At 41.3% G+C, this 17,304-nt stretch overlaps 1 protein-coding gene across 9 annotated transcripts in view; it reads right to left on the reverse strand.

Annotated features, from left to right (window-relative positions):
* Nucleotides 1–1,069: 1,069 nt before the first annotated feature.
* baz2ba (bromodomain adjacent to zinc finger domain, 2Ba) overlaps nucleotides 1,070–17,304 on the reverse strand; it is a 142,946-nt gene continuing 126,711 nt past the window's right edge. For 3 of the 9 annotated variants that reach the window (XM_088334207.1, XM_088334205.1, XM_088334204.1), the window contains 9 exons: nucleotides 16,799–17,054; nucleotides 14,725–14,880; nucleotides 14,122–14,282; nucleotides 13,795–14,024; nucleotides 9,989–10,124; nucleotides 9,712–9,858; nucleotides 8,586–8,887; nucleotides 3,661–3,804; nucleotides 1,070–2,457 (listed from right to left, as the gene is read on the reverse strand). In XM_088334207.1, the coding sequence (XP_088190333.1) occupies nucleotides 2,301–2,457; nucleotides 3,661–3,804; nucleotides 8,586–8,887; nucleotides 9,712–9,858; nucleotides 9,989–10,124; nucleotides 13,795–14,024; nucleotides 14,122–14,282; nucleotides 14,725–14,880; nucleotides 16,799–17,054 (1,689 nt within the window). In that variant the 3' untranslated portion in view covers nucleotides 1,070–2,300. Of the gene's footprint in view, nucleotides 2,458–3,660; nucleotides 3,805–8,585; nucleotides 8,888–9,711; nucleotides 9,859–9,988; nucleotides 10,125–13,689; nucleotides 14,037–14,121; nucleotides 14,283–14,724; nucleotides 14,881–16,798; nucleotides 17,055–17,304 lie in introns of all 9 variants that reach the window. The other 6 variants (XM_088334202.1, XM_088334201.1, XM_088334199.1 and 3 more) reach the window with 3 other exon arrangements.

A 17,304-nucleotide genomic window follows, 5' to 3' on the forward strand; every position in this document is an offset into this window, starting at 1 on the left:
ATTTTGTGAATATAGCATATTTGACAATAAAGTAGAAGAAAACCTCAATAACAAAAAACTCCATTATTTTCAATAATTTTGTGTGAATTTGTTGAAATTTTGTTAAAGTAAAATATTATATCAAGTCTTTGTTGGCGGAATTTACTCAGATGAAATCACACATTAAGTTTAGTTTTAAAATCTCCATCGCGGCTGGCCAGCCCTGTAGGGAAGGCGTGGAGCCCAACACTCCTCCACAGAACTGGGGCACTTCCGGTCAGGAGTGGTTTTATTGACACAAACAGGAAAAGGAACACACATGAGCGCGACTTCACAATAAAAGAATATAAGATTGATAAACGTATAAAAGATGTAATTAGACTGATGTTTGAAATGTGACTTTATGTGTGTGTGTGTGTGTGAGAAAGATTGTTTTTATATTTAAGAATATAAAAACAAGTTATTTTCATTGCATTGAATTCTGAGAAACGTACATGTCCAAAACGGCCAACTTTACAAATATCAATTTGGGTGTCAATCTTACTAATGCACACAAGTGCCTGTCCCTGTTGACATGGCGCCGAATTGGCCCCGCCCGTGTGGCGCCAGCTGCGGCTCGTTGACAGATTGGCTTCCCTTCTATTTAAGCTCAGTGCTCTCACTCACCCTTTGTCAGTCCGTCAACGAAGATGTGGGTTTTGACCGCTTTCCTGCCTGGTATCATTCCAGTCTATTTTTGTCCTGTTTAATTTCGATATCCAGTTTTGATATCAATCCTGACTGTCCAGTGCTGTCCGGTGTCGACCCCAACTGTCAGATATCTGCTCGTGCAATTGGTATCGATCTCGTCGGCCTCTGGCTTCCTGTCATTCCACGCCAGACTGCTGCCTTACGTCTTCTGCCCAACGATCGCCGAATCACTGGCGTTTGGGTTAACGTGCATGACTGCCCCATTTCCTTAAAATAAAAGCTTGTGTGAAAAACGTCACGCATTTGGGTTCTACTCCTGTTCCGGTTCTTGACATTGGCGTTATGAAGAAAACGAAGGTACGCGCATGAAATGCTTAACAGAAAACCAGTTCAAGGCACGCACGTTGAAAAACATCCTTTTAATAGGTCCGTGCCACACACTAGTGAAAAATAAAGTTCCTACAAAAGAATGATACTTTTATTCCACATTATCTTAAATAAAGTAACTTCAAGTACTTTCGACTTGGTACAAAAAAATCTAGCTGCCTCCATCAGGCCACAACACACAGCAATGTTCAACACAGTGGTTACAAATGGCCTGTAGGTCCTCTGGCAGATGGTGAGGAAATGCATCACGGAAGCATCACTCAATGCTTGTTCCTTTTTACATCGTTGACGGTGTGTCATTGTCCAAATTTGGAGGCCTTGTTGGATTGAAATCATAGTTTAAAAAAAAAAAAAAACACAACAAAAAAGACATGTCGTAAAAACCAAATGAACATCCCCTACATGCCCCTGTTGGAAGGGTAGGCACTACCAAGATTAAGGATACCACAGTGTTTGCAGAGGATATGTATATACTGTACAAACAATATTTATCATGTTTTCATCACGTTCACTAAAATAGAATGCTACAATCATTCTAAGGCATAAACAATATCTTAATATTCTTAAACCATTTGTACACATCGTTTCAAACAAGACCAAATATTGACATTAATAAACAGTATATACACATGAATCACCATTGTCTAACCATTCCTCTGCTCTTCTTCTGACCAAATGTGAAGATAGTCCTTGGACACTAAACACACCGAACATTGTAAACAGCATTTTTTTTCTTGGCTTTGTTGGATATTTGGGTGAGAAAGCAAATTGAGAACACGGACACATTCCTTTTTTCGATTCAAAGCAGTTACACAGAGTCTTCCTTTTCATAGAAAATGAAGTGGACCTTGATTCATAAATAAGTATTACAAAATTAAAAACATTCACTATAATACGATTAAATAACAAACAAACAAATTATTTACAGGTAGTGGAAAGTTTTCATGCGCAGACACACATCAGTGAGAATTCATTCAGTGCAGTGTTCTGACACAGGGAGTGGTATTGCACTACAGTACCCCGTTTTTTCTCTGGGAGTCTTTGGGGATTTGGATCCCTGTTGTAAGAAATCCAGCGCAGTTCGTGTAACAACTCTTTACACTTTCTAGGTGGCACCGATCTTTCCTGCTGGCAAAGCCACATTTGACCACAAAAGAATAAAATTAAAACCTGGTGCCCTGATATGAAAAGAAGAATGAGGGTAAGGACGATGTTTAGTTATTGTTTTTCCTCTAGCTTGTAATTTAGTTGGTTTGTTTTAGAAGCTCAGTCCAGCGCTTCTCAAAAAACTTCCTCATGTTATGACCGGCTCGACCAATTTGGGAATTGTCCTCGTTGAACTTTTCGCAGTTGTCAAACACCAAATTGACGTCGATGATGAAAGTCTCCAGATTTTGATACCTGTGATCACACAAACACAGGAGACTGTAGGGTAAGGAGGCAAACAGAAGTAGCCCCTCAAGGCTCTTTTTTCATATTGCCACATGTCCAGCTTCAAATATGCAGCTAAAAAGTTTAAAATATTTTCATGCGAGACGTCATGTGAAGTGGAACCAAATTGTCTACGCATTTCATTTCATATTTACCACAAAATAACTGAAAAGTAGGTGTTGCAAAAATATTTAACCCCTGTTCTCTTAGCTCACTCAGCCAACCGACTCCAGAAGTTCACTGATGACTTCTGAATGATCCAATCTCAACCTAAATGACTTACATTGACAGGAGTACACCTGTCTCATTAAGTCTCAGTTTAAATGCACCTGTTCTGTGATGGGCTAAGAGGTCTGTTAAAGGATTCCCTGGGGAAAAGACAGCTTTACAATAATCAAAAAAACACCACAGGCCATGGCAAGAGTGGCAACAAAATACCCTTTCTAAGAGAATACCAGAAAAGGGCACGTTTAGCGTTTGCAAGAAGCCACATGGGAGACACAAATAACATGTGGGAGTAGGTGCTGGGGTCAGATGAGAACAATATTTAACTTATTGGGCTGAATGCAAAGTGTTATGCTTGTCCACATAACCCTGAAAACACCTTCCTCATTGTCAAACATGGTGTTGGCAGCATCATGTTCTAGGGTTTTTTTTTCCAAAAGGGAATTATGGAGTCAAATACAGGGCGATTCTGCTAGAAAATCTGTTCAGACTCTGCAAGAGACCTGAGAATGGGGAGCAAGTTTACCTTGCACAGATGATCACCATCAAACCTGAAAGAACTCGACCTCTTTTGTAAGGGAAGAATGGAAAAATACTTTGTTTCAAGACGTGCAAAACCTAAAGAGACATACCCCAAAAAACTAGTGGCTGTGATCGCAGCAAGGGGATGTTGTACAAATTATTAACTCGAAGGGGACCAATACTTTTGCAACACCTATAATTTTTATTTTCTTATTTGTTATTACAGTATAAAATGTTGATTTTTGTTTCTTTTCACGATTGTGTATCAAATGTTGATTCTTTGAAAATATTTAAAGTTTTTTTATTTATAAGTTTGAGTCCTTAAGTACGGTAATAAGTCAAAAAGTTCTTGGGTGCCAATACTTTCTGTAAGATAAATGGCTGACAAAATGCAGAAAAAATAAATAAAAAGGCAGGGGAACTCACAGGCTGCTGACGAGCTTCTCCCGTATAGTGGAGAAATCCATGGGCTTTTTGATGACCTTCTTATAGCCAGGGACTGACTTGAGGTTAACGGGCGTGAGGAACGGCCATGCGTCCTGATGTCGCTCCAGCTCAGCCAAGAGAACCCTGATCAACACATATTTCGTCACACATTCATTACTTTTCAATGTTATTATAGTTTCAGTTCATCATTTGGGCGCTCTATAAGGGCAAATATGCCACTTGAGTCCAAAACTATCGCTATCCAATTCAATGTGTTTAGACAATTTAAGACTGGGGTCACAAGCATGGACATTACAAGGATTAGATAGCAACCAATGGCTAAAAGAATCACTTAAAACGAGGGCGTCAAACACATTTAGCTCGGGGGCCACATGGTAGAAAAACATTCTTACTTGGTCCAGACTAGTCAATTAATTGTAAAAAAGGGTGCCTTAGCTGGAGGGCTGGAGGTCTTTTTGTAGGCTCAAAATTAAATTGTGATTCAGGGACGTAAGATTTGATTATAAAACAATTATAAGTTTTTTTTCCTCCACATTATTTTTTCCTTCATTAAGACTAATCTCAAAAACCTCAGCATGAGGGAAATGAATGTGTAATCTTTCTTCCAGGTTGACCAGGCTGTAACATAATGCCATAATAATGCCATAATAAATAATCCACAGATATTCCATCAATCCATCCATTATCTGCACCACTTATCCTCAGTAGGGTCGTGGGTCAAAAGAAAACCTATGTTTGGCATTGAACGTGTTTAGTGGCTTATGATAAAAATTGAGTTTTACAACTGAACCAACTCATCAACCTATACAAAATCAACACTGCTCTCTTGCGACCAGAAAGAGCAGTCATTTTGCATTTGTTTAAATAATGACAAAAATTACCTATGGACACTTTTTTTTTCTTTTTCAAATACTCATTCATTCATGGCGGGCTGGAATAAATAGTCCAATGGGCCAGATCCAGGGAGGGGAACCACCACCCCAGTCTGCCAGTCCAGAGGCACTGTCCCCGATGTCCATGCGATGTTGCAGAGGCGTGTCAACCATGACACGCCCACAACATCCAGAGCCTTAATGTACTCTGGGCGGATCTTATCTACCGACACCTGGGGCCCTGCCACCGAGGAGCTTTTTGACCACCTCGGTGAATTCAACCTCAGAGAGGCGAGAGCCCAACCCAGAGTCCTCCGGCTCGGCTTCCTCAGGGGAAGACGTGTCGGTGGGATTGAGGAGGTCTTCGAAGTACTCCGCCCACCGATTCGTAATGTCCCGGGTCGAGGTCAGCAGCGCCCCATCGGCACTATACACAGTGTCGATGGCACACCGCTTCCCCCCCTAAGACGCCGGATGGTGGACCAGAATTTCCTCGAAGTCGTTAGGAAGTCGGCTTCCATGGCCTCGCCAAACTCCTCCCATGCCCGAGTTTTTGCCTCGGCAACTGCCGAAGTCGCATTCCGCTTGGGCAGCCGATACCTGCCAGCTGCTTCCAGAGTCCCACAAGCCAGGAAGGCCCGATAAGACTCTTTCATCAGCTTGACGGCATCCCTCACCGCTGGTGACCATCAACGGGTCTGAGGGTTGCCGCCGCGGCAGGCACCGACTACCTTAAGGCCACAGCTCCGATCAGCCGCTTCAACAATGGAGGCACGGAATATGGTCCACTCGGACTCAATGTCCCCCGCCTCCCTCGGGACATGGGCAAAGTTCTGCCGGAGGTGTAAATTGAAACTTCTGACAAGAGATTCTGCCAGCCGTTCCCAACAGACCCTCACAATACGCTTGGGTCTGCCGGGTCGGACCGGCATCTTCCCCCACCATCGAAGCCAACTCACTACCAGGTGGTGATGAGTTTCCAGAACATGCGGCCGCAGGTCCGTCGAAACGATGACAAAGTCGACCATCGAACTACGGCCTAGGGTATCCTGGTACCAAGTGCACACCCTTATGTCTCAACATGGTGTTCGTTATGGACAAAGCATGACGGGCACAGAAGTCTAATAACGAAACACCACTCGGGTTCAGGTCAGGGGGGCCGTTCTTCCCAATCACGCCACTCCAGGTATCACTGTCATTGCCCACGTGAGCGTTGAAGTCTCCCAGCAGTACGAGGGAGTCCCCAGGGGGCGCGCTCACAAGCACACCCTCTAAGGACTCCAAGAAGGGTGGGTACTCCGAACTGCTATTTGGTGCATAAGCACAAACAACAGTCAGGACCCGTCCCCCCACCCGAAGGTGGAGGGAGGCTTCCCTCTCGTCTATTGGGGTGAACCCCAACGTACAGGCGCCGAGCCGTGGAGCAACTAATATGCCCACACCGGCTTTGCGTCTCTCACCACGGGCAAATCCAGAGTGGAAGAGAGTCCAACCCCTCTCAAGAGGACTGGTACCAGAGCCCAAGCCGTGCTTGGAGGTTAGTCCGACTATATCTAGTCGGAATTTCTCAACCCCACGCACCAACTCTGGCTCCTTCCCTGCCAGAGAGGTAACGTTCCATGTCCCAAAAGCCAGTTTCTGTAGCCGGGGATCGTCGCGCCAAGGACCCCTCCCTTGGCCGCTACCCAGCTCTCTGCGCAACGGTCTATCACTATATTTTTCTTTTGGGGCGGGAGGAAACACACCTGGATCCAGCATCTCATTCATAAGAGCAGTGAAATACACTCCACTCGTTATTGGTTCAACTTTTTTTTTTTTTCTTCAAAATCATTTTTCACTTTCCCCGTTAGTTCAAATTACACAGGGTCGTGCAGATATGCGCAATGTGAAGACTTCAATTTAGATTGGTGATTACAATTATTATTCAACAGTACAAGAGTACTATAAAAAGGTTTAAAAATATTTGGATTGGTAAAAAAAAAAGCTTGGGGCTGTTAAATGGTTTGTTCTTTGGTTTCAATGTATAACAGTATTTAATTGTATAATAAGAGTAAAGAAAAAAAACTGCAGAGTCTCAGAGCCAGATTCAGCAGGCTCAAGGACAGCTTCTTCCATCAGGCTGTCAGGACTCTGAACATTCTCACTGCCCTGCCTCCTCCACCCCTTCTGCCAAACAATGCAAAACTGCTCTATTTAGATTTTGGCTTATACTTATTCTGAACCTTTTACAATTTTATAAATTTAAATGCACTTTTTTTACTTTGTTGTCATTAGTATATTGTCCTTTTTGTTGCATGCTTGCACAGAAGGAAAAGGAAGCAATTTCATATGTGCTGTATGTTGTGCATATACTGGACTGTCTCAGAAAATTAGAATATTGTGATAAAGTTCTTTATTTTCTGTAATGCAATTAAAAAAACAAAAATGTCATACATTCTGGATTCATTACACATCAACTGAACTATTTCAAGCCTTTTATTATTTTAATATTGCTAAATTTGGCTTACAGATTAAGAAAACTTAAAAATCCTATCTCAAAATATTAGAATATTATGAAAAAGTATACAAGTAGGCTATTCAACTAATCACCTGAATCATAAAATTAACTCAAAACACCTTGCGAGGGTTTCCTGAGCCTTAAAAACACTCAGCTTGGTTCAGTAAACTAAATCACAAGTATGGGGAAGACTGCTGATCTAAATGCTGTCCAGAGGACCATCATTGATACCCTCCATCAGGAGGGTAAGACACAAAAAGAAATTTCTCAAAGAGGAGGCTGTTCACAGAGTGCAGTTTCAAAGCATATCCACAAAAAGTCTGTTGGAAGGGAAAAATGTGGCCGGAAACGCTGCACAACCAAGAGAGATGACCGCAGCCTTAACAAAATTGTGAAGAAGAGCCGCTTCCAGAATTTGGGGGAGCTTCAAAGACAGTGGGCTGAAGCTGGAGTCCAGGTATCAAAAGCCACAGTTCACAGACGTGTCCGGGAAATGGGCTACAATAGCCGTATTCCCATGGTCAAGCCACTTCTGAACTCAAGACAACAGAAGAAGCGTCTGACTTGGGCTATGGAGAAGAAGCACTGGACAGTTGCAAAGTGGTCCAAAGTCCTCTTTTCAGACGAAAGCAAGTTTTGCATTTCATTTGGAAGTCAAGGCGCCAGAGTCTGGAGAAAGGCTGGAGAGGAGCAAAATCCAAGTTGCTTGAAATCCAGTGTGAAGTTCCCACAGTCAGCAATGGTTTGGGGAGCCATGTCAGCTGCTGGTGTTGGTCCACTGTGTTTCATCAAGTCCAGAGTAAATGCAACTGTGTACCAAGAGATTTTAGAGCACTACATGCTTCCATCTGCTGAAAAGCTCTATGGAGATGAGGATTTCATTTTCCAGCATGATCTGGCACCTGCCCACAGTGCCAAAACCACCAGTAACTGGTGCACTGACCATGGCATCACTGTCCTTGATTGGCCTGCTAATTCCCCTGACCTGAACCCCATCGAGAATTTGTGGGGTATAGTTAAGAAGAAGATGAAAGACACCAGACCTGCAAATGCAAATGAGCTGAAGGCCGCTATCGAAGCATCCTGGGCATCAATAACACCTCAGCAATGCCACAGGCTGATTGCCTCCATGCCACGCCGGATTGATGCAGTAATCCGTGCAAAAGGATTCCCAACCAAGTACTGAGTGCATCAATGGACATTTTCAAATGTTTGATTTAGTTTTGCTGTTATAAAATTATTTTTTACTTGGTCTGAGGAAGTATTCTAATATTTTGAGATAGGATTTGAGTTTTTTTCAGCTGTAAGCCAAAATCAGCAATATTCAAATAATAAAAGGCTTGAAATAGTTCAGTTGATGTGTAATGAATCCAGAATGTATGACATTTTTGTTTTTTTAATTGCATTACAGAAAATAAAGAACTTTATCACAATATTCTAATTTTCTGAGACAGTCCAGTATATAGCATGTTTGACACTAAAGTTCAAAGTTGAAGTTGAATGTAACCGCCGCAAAAAACAAGGATTTACTGTACCTGCATAAACCCAAGTCTCTGTTGTTGTCTCGAGCGGTCTTGGCCCTTTTAACACAAACTGGAGACTCCTGGTTCGGGCCTGGCAGAGGAGTGAAGATTTCTTCACTTTTCCTATTCCGACTGCCGTCTTTCGAGCCTTTTTTGGGTGTGCTGCCAGCGCCGGTCGGATCGTCTTCAGACAAGTCCCCGTTTCCAGCATGCTTAGCGTTCTTCTTGGCCTCGCCGCCTTTCTTGCTTGCTCCCGAGCTGGATGCTACTGGTTTGCATGGAGGTTTCTTGGTTTTGGGAGATGGCCCACTTGCCTAAAAAGTACAATATGACAATACTAAAAGAGACTTAAAAACAGTTTGACGAGACTACAAACTTGAGGGTTGAGTAATAAACAGGGTTCGTACATATTTTCATAGGCAAATTCAAGCACTTTTTAAAAACTTTCAAATATTTTTTTTAATTTCTCCTGTGTCATTAATAGAAACCCATGTGCAATCATGTACTTTGCAGACCCACAAATATATGAAATATGATTTTTGGATTCTGAGTAAATCAAAAATGTATTTGTGGATCTGAACAATACATATGCAGATGCTTTTGAGACCAATCTCCCCCAACAGGCGTTTGGTAAAAATCAAAGTAATATGTATATTACATTTTCAGTTGCAGTAAGTTCTTCCCAAGAGAATCTACAACTGGGAAACTCTTTTTTTTTTTTTTTTTTTTTTTGGCGTGGCCCAGAAAAATGTCCATAGTTGATACGTAATCCTTGCAGTAATACACATACGATACTGCCCTGTTCAGGTATGGCATCCACCTGTCCTCCTGGGCGCAACCCATAGGGGGTTATGATGCTTCATAGGGCAATGCCAATACAAACTAATGTCAGCTACGGTTAATCGGAAAGGAAATAGAAATGCAATAGCAAAGCAAAGCCACCTAAGAGTCATGTTGGTGTCAACAATTGTAAGAATTTACAAGGACTTCACCCAAAATTCAAGCACTTTTTAATCCTTGAAAACAAGACACGAAATTTCAAGTATTTTTAAAGATTTAATGCACCCGTTTGAACCATGTAGCCCGAGACACTCTTAGAGGCATAAAGTAAAACTGTGCAAATTTAAATTTGTGGTACCTTAGTTATACAGGCTGGGCAGTACCAGTCTCCCTCAGGGATGCTGGTGATTTTGGGTTTGTGACAATAAGTGTGACAGCCTTTGTCACAGCCGTCACACAGTAAGAGGAGGTCTTCATTGTCTCCTTTCCTGCACATCTGACAGTACTGAAAAGGAGGAACCATTAAAGCACTTCTGGATTGATTTGTGCTCTTCATTTTGATTGTGGTGTGTTAAATTGGAAAAAAAAAGTTTTTCATTGACTCCAAAATCAAGGATGCTAGTACTTCCGCTTACCACTTTCATGATAGAGCGCTCCCAGGCAATGGATTTCTGTAGCTGCTGGATACACATAGCAAGCTGGGCGGCACTGCGCACTTCAGTTAGGGCCTTTCTCCACACTTTCATACCATGGGCCACCTCTTCTTCGCCACTGTGGAAAGATAAAAACGGCAATAATGACCATTACGACGACGCTAAAATATTCTGCCTACAGGTCCTCGCAAAAGTATTTGCACCCCAAGAACTTTGACATATAGACATATTTCAGGCTTCAAACTCAAAATATTTTCTATGAATCAACAACATGTGTGAGACACAATTGTAAAAAAATAAATAAAAATAAGCGAAAATTTTATATAAATAAAAAATTATATTGCAAAAATATTGATCCCCTTTGTGTTAATCCTTTTGACAACTAATTTTCCTATGATGACAGCCACAAGTCTTTTTACGTATGTCTCTGTTTTTCCACATCTTAAAACAGAAATATTTGCCGATTCTTCCTTACATAACAGCCTAAGTTCCTTCAGGTTAGATGGTGATCCTTGGTGAACAGCCTTTTTCAGATCTTTCCACAAATGCTCTATAAGATTAAGGTCTGAACACTGGCTTGGTCATTCTAACACGTTTAAATTGTTAGTTTTAAACCATTCCATTGTAAATCTTTGAATCATGTTTAGGGTCATTGTCCTTTTTATAGATGAAACTGTGCCCCATTCCCAGGTCTCGTACAGACTCCAAAAGGATTTTCTGCAATAATCATCCTGTACTTGGCTCCACCAATCATTCCATCAACTCCAACAAGTCTCTGCTGGAGAAAAACTCCAGAGTATACTCCTGCCACCATGTTTGACAGTGGGGATGGTGTTTTCAGGGTGATGTGGAGTGTCGCTCTAAAGCAAAATGTAATGTTTTAGCCCAAAACATTTTTGTCTCATCTAATCAAAGCATTTTATTTCACATGTTCCATTTCTTTCTACAATGTGGCTTCTTGCAAACGCTGAACGGGCCTTTTGTATGGTATTCTTTCAGAAAACGCTTCCCCTCTTCCATGAAGGGCTGATTTTGCAGAGTAGGACTAATTGTTGTCTCATGCGCAGAATGTGCCACATCAAATGTGATATTGGCCCTCTTGGCTGCTTCTATGATTAGTTTTATCTTTGTTTGGGCTGAAAGTTTGGAGGGATTGCCAGGTCATGGTAGGTTTGCAGTGGTTTTATTCTCTCTGCATCTTCATATTATTGCTCAGGGAGATGAGTAAATGTTGGATTGTTTTGTATCCCATTCCGGCTTTGAAATTTTCCATAACTCCATCCCAGACCTGCCTAGTGTGTTCATTGGTCTTAATAATGCTGGCTGTTCTCCAGTGTTCGTTTTCCTAGACCTCTGAGCCCATCACGGAACAAGAGCATTTAAACAGACTTATTGTCAACATTGGATCATTTAAAAGCCATTTGGGAACATCTGGAGTCAGTTGGCTGAGCTGAGAGAACAATGGTCCAGTAATTTTGAGACACTTCTTTTTAGTTTTGCTGTTGTAAATGTAATATGAAACACGAAAATCACTTGGTTTGACTACAGGATTGTGGCTTACATGTTTTTGATTCTTAAATATTTTCAGTTTTGAAGCCTGAGATGTGACAATATGACAAAAAGTTCTTGGGGCAGGGGAAAACTTTTGCTAGGCACTGTAATTAATGTGGTGGTATATAAGAGTAGTAAATAAAGCAGGCACCAAAAAGCTCCAGGTGAGGAATCATTAACATTGCTCGAGTGTGCAGCACCATGAAGAGTTACGCTGACTTTCATCGAGGCACAAACATGCAGTATACAGTGAAAAGGGGAAACACTTCCAGAATTGTGAGTGGGTAGTAGTGGACCAAAGCCAAATTTACTGAGGCACAACACCATGCAGATGACTGTAGAAAACACACAATGCCTTCACAGGAAAACACACTCCCCCTTGGAAAAAAAGCCACAAAATCACTGGAAAATAAAGTGACAAGCCACCATAAACAGTCTGCGGTGGAAGCATCCAAGACTGAAGGATAATCGGGGATATCATTCAGGTTGCACTCACACAAATAACTGTCTCACTCCACTGAAATACTTTACATTTTCTTTCATTTTACATGGATGTATTTTAGTAAGATTTGTGAGATCATCTATTTAAGTTATCCTTCCACTAGTGTGAAGTAATAGTAGCAGTGTTTCAATGTAACTAATTCACTACCATTTTATAAAAGACAAATTCATGAAGTTCCAAAACAAGCCATGTTTATTTATTTGTAAGGCCCGGTAAAACATGATGACCTAAATCACTAAAAGTAAATACATTAATGAGTGTATAAGCGCCTTAGAAAATAATTTAAACAAAGAAAGAATAAAATATTTGGGCAGCAATTTAAGTACATAAACTGGGATACGATTTTTTCACAGGTAAAAAATCTTATATGAGCTCAGACACAGTAAAAAATAAAATAATGTGATTCATGTGTCTAAATGATAATGTTTTAGTGATATTACTTTCCCCCATATTTTTGGGGATGCATAATATATTAAAAAGTAAAATTAAAAAAAATTAATGACATGAAAATTAATCTTTAACACCAATTTAATATTATCCGCTTCAAGTTAGGACACCTTAATGAACCACATTTATTTAAATTACATTATTTTCCTATTTCCTATATTTTTGGGGTTGAAGACACAGTAAAACGAAAATAAAGTAAAGATAACTAAATAACGTAAAAATGTGAGTAACAGTCAGAAAGAATTTGTTTTAGTTATGTTTTAACATTTTCTTAGAGAGCAAACAGGAAATTCCCAATATGGTGCCCGTGGTTGCCAGGTAGCCCCTTAAGGCTACCTGAGTAGCCCTATGAAGATATATAATTATCATGGGTCATTTTGATTTTCTAGGAACTTTGATTTCTAACTTGCATGATTTTCAGTGGTTGACTGAGCTAATACCTCTAATAATTACAACATGGTAATAACACAGTAACAACATAGAAGTAATATGTTATTTTAGAAATGCCCATGATTTTTAGATCTTGAGTAAATTGCAAATATATTTATTTTGAGACAAATCTCTCATGTAGGTTGGGGGACATTACATTGACATGTAGCTTACATTGTATGTTGCAGAAAGTTCTTCCAGTTACAATTTACTACTGGGAGACGCTACCAGCATTTTTTGCATGGCCCATAATTGGTACGTAATCCCTTCACTAATAGACATTTCACAGTGCCCTATTAAGGTGTAGCATGCACCTGTCCCGTAGGGGAGGCAATGACGCTTAATGAGATAATGCCATACAAACAAATGCCAGATGCTTTTTATCACGAGGGACGAAGAAATGTAATGATTAAGCCAAGTTGCCAGAGAGCAGTGTTGGCGTCATTTTTAATAAGACTATTTGAAAACATGACAGTTTCAAGCATTTATAAGTTTTTCACCCAAATTTTAAACTCGTCTAAATCCTAGAAAATACAGCATCAATTTTCAAGCATTTTATAGAATTTCAAGCACCTTGATATATGCAAATAAGAATTTCAGTTTAATGTAAGAGCCTTTCAGTGTGTTTGTGTGAGAAGTAACTCGTTCGGTCCCCTGAACTTTTACACTAGTATGAGAAAGCAAACACAGACAGAGGAGAGGGACTTAAACATGAGAGCGGGCGGGGGAGCTTTCGGTTGGAAAGATGACCTACCCTTCCCTGTCAGCACTAGCGGATGGTGCGGGGGCAGGGACTGTGACTGTACCCACATTATCCAGCCTGATCTGAATGGTGGTACCTAAGGGACTCCTCAGGTACCTTCTCTCGATGTTGCGCTCCAGATTTGCCAGACGGGTCACTGCTATGTCCAGGGGGTTGGCTGAGTGACGCATCACCCCGCCCTTTTCACCCCGCTCCTCTGGATGATCCTTGCCATCCCTGTCTGCTCCGTTTGAGGATGAGGAAACGGGTCCCGATCTGGTGAGGGGCTTGTGCTCGTAATACACCAGATCTTCCCTCTCCGACTGGGGATCAGGATGGGTCCAGCCCTGTGGGAGAAACTGCAACAGATCAGTTGGGGCTATTCATTAAAATTGCCATGCGTCATTAAGTCACAATATTTCATCCGCTCCCTCAGTAACGCACCTTGACTTGCAGGCTGGCAGCAGTGACTTTCCTTTCTAGTTCCTCAACCTGCTGGAGTACAGCGATGTCCATCTCCATGGCCTGCTCCTCCACACACCAGCCTCGTACAGACTCCACGCTGACCTGGCTCTCCTCCAGCTCACGTAGCTCAATCATAGCCACTGGATGGATGATGTCAGAAGTAGATATCCATCACCATGAAACAGCATGATGGGAACCCAACTATTCCTTTTTACAACACTTGTTTGAATCTAGTTGATTGGATGTTTATTCATAGTTACTACTTATCCAAACGGAGCCAGCATGACAGACGAGCTCTTTCTGTTCAGTAAAACAGTACAATTAATTGCTCTTTGTGGAAGATAAAAAAATATAAAACTATAGGTATTCAATTAAGATTTTCTATAAAGGTGTAAGTTCCGTTCATCTTATCCGGAGGACCATTTATGTTCTCATTGTATGACTGCCAATTCAGATCAATTGTTGTAGCACTGTACAATGAAGAGCTATAAATCATTTTATGTGTAAATTTAACTGGGCACAGCAAAGAAAATGTTTGGAATAAGTAAAAGGATGTTGCATGTACTTTTTTGCAGCACTTACCATCTTTGTGTTTAATGCAGACCTGGGGGATGATCTCAATATATTTCTGCACCTGCCTCTGGAGGCCTTTCTCCCTGATACCTCGGCTGTGGAGAGCAAGGACCAGCGCCCGGAGCTCCTCGATATCGGATATACGCCACCAACCAGTCAACATTTCTGGGTGACATCAACACAAGCAGAGTTTGAGGAAGGTCATATTAAATTTCCACCACCTCTTTTTTGATTCAAACAAACAATTGCTTGCCCCTTTAAAAAAAATGCGCACGTTGGTTAAGTAGTATGAATATAACAAAAAAACATGACTTGACTTGATAATTATCCAATTAGACTGTTAGATGTTCATAATGACAAATCAAACACATTTAGATTTATTAGGGTAAAGTAAGGGTGTTAAACCTGGATGGGTCACATCACATCCTCCATTTAACTCATCCGTTCTTTGAGTTGGAAGGGCTGTTACAGATATAGTTGCATTTGTAGAGACTACCAATTATTCTGGTAATAGCGAGGATGATAGACCTAGTGTTTACGTGTATACCGAGTGGTGTAATAACAGTAAGATTGTTGACGCACATTGGTCTCCCAATAAAGAAGTTCTCCCAAGAGAGCTAACTGTGGTCATTGTGATGGCTGTTTACAATCCCCCGGATGCAAACGTTGGCATAGCACAAAATTTCCCGTTTGCTGCTTTTAATAAACAGCATGTTACCCACTTTGACAGGACTTTTCTTATCCCTGGCAACTTCAATCAGGTGTGCTTAAAGACTATACCCCCTAAATTTGTTCAATATGTGCAAGGGGCAATTAGGGGAGAAGTAAGCAGCATGAAGTAAGACGTGTTTTGAGAACTGCAAACCCCAGGAAGGCAGTTGGCCTAGGTGGAGTACCTGGCAGGGACTGCACAGACCAGCTGGCGGGGGTCTTTGTTAACATCTTCAACCATTCCTGACACAAGCTAACATTGCACCCTGCTTCAAGACCTCACCATCAGGCCAATCCCCAAAAAAGGCTTAAGTGGTCGGCCTGAATTACGACAGGCATGTCGCACTTACGCCTGTGGTCATGAAATGCTTCGAAAGGTTGGTGTTCCAGCACATCAAAGGTTCCCTGACCCCCACACTGGACCCTCATTAGTTTGCCTACAGGACACTGGTCTTCATGCTGGGCTGAGTCATGCAGCGAAACGCAGGAGATGTCAGAATGCTCTTCCTGGACTTCAGCTCTGCGTTCAACACCATCGTTCAGAGATCGTAGTGGATAAACTCTCCCAACTGGGGCTTTCCTTCTCCATCTGCAGATGGATTATGGACTAACTCTCCAACTGCTCACAGGCTGTGAAACTCGCGTCAACGTCTCTTACACCTTGACACTAAGCACAGGATACCCCCAGGGATTTGGGCTGAGCCTTTTACTGTTCACCCTGCACACCTTAGACATAAAATACAGAGAGTAATAAACACAGCCCTAAAGATCATCGACCGCTCTCTGACCATTCTAGAGGACATTGCCGGCTTGCGATACAGTAGCAGATCCATTAACATTATAAAACATAATTCCAACCCAAGCCAGAACCTCTTTGACCCATTTCCCTCAAGTAGGTGCTACAGGTCCCTCAAAACAAAGACAAACAGGATCAGAGACAGCTTCTTCCCCAGTGCCATCTCCACCCTAGACAAAAGCACAAAACTATGAAAACATATCTTGCGACTCTTTTCGGATTTTTTATTTATTTATTTTGTTAAATGAAACTAAAAATATATCCTATTGCATAAAACAAAAAAATATATACCATTTGAATTGGTTTTTTTTTATTGTTGCTGCTCAATGTTATTGCACTTTTCATTGCACTATTGTTATGATGCACTATTCTTTATCATTGCATTATTATAATAACTTTGGCCAGTTTTCTAAGCGTTATGTTTATTTTATTTTTTTATTTCTTTGCCAATTAATCCTGATAAGTCTTTATGACATGTCTTACCGAGGGTTACCATGTCTAATCTTGTTGCAAACATAGTTTCACAATGTTGATATCAATCACAACAAACATAATTCCATTCAGTTGAATTATTACCCTCGGGGATAGGCCGAGGTGTGTGGTGATCTAGAGATTTTGGAATCTCCACTGCAGGAGGCGAGGGCATGGATGAACTCTTCTCAATGCGAGGTAGAGGTGATTCACTCTTACTGGAAACACTTGCTGCTGTGTTGCCCTCCACAGAGTGACCCAGCAAGAGACTGGGGCTGCTGCAAAGAGGCAAGCTCGGACTTATCATGCCACTTGACCAGCTTCCCAAAGACACTCCTAGTAACGAAACGCCAGACTTCACCTGGCGAGACAACCAGAGAATAGGATTGTAAATTGCAGCCACAAAAACACACTTCGGTCAAGTGTTATTTATTATTCATTATCCCACTCATCTTTAACTTCCCAATATATGTGGAAATTTTCAGTTGTGTGTATAAATTCCCAAGAGTTTATGCAAGATTATGCTAAAATGTGAATGGATTTTTGTTTACCATGTTTTATTTGTGTACAGCACTTTGTCTTCAGCTAAAGGGCTTTATTAAAAAAAAAAG

Source organism: Urocampus carinirostris, chromosome 4, assembly GCF_059441175.1.
Source record: "Urocampus carinirostris isolate Australia breed hairy pipefish chromosome 4, RoL_Ucar_1.0, whole genome shotgun sequence".
NCBI classification, from domain to species: domain Eukaryota; kingdom Metazoa; phylum Chordata; class Actinopteri; order Syngnathiformes; family Syngnathidae; genus Urocampus; species Urocampus carinirostris.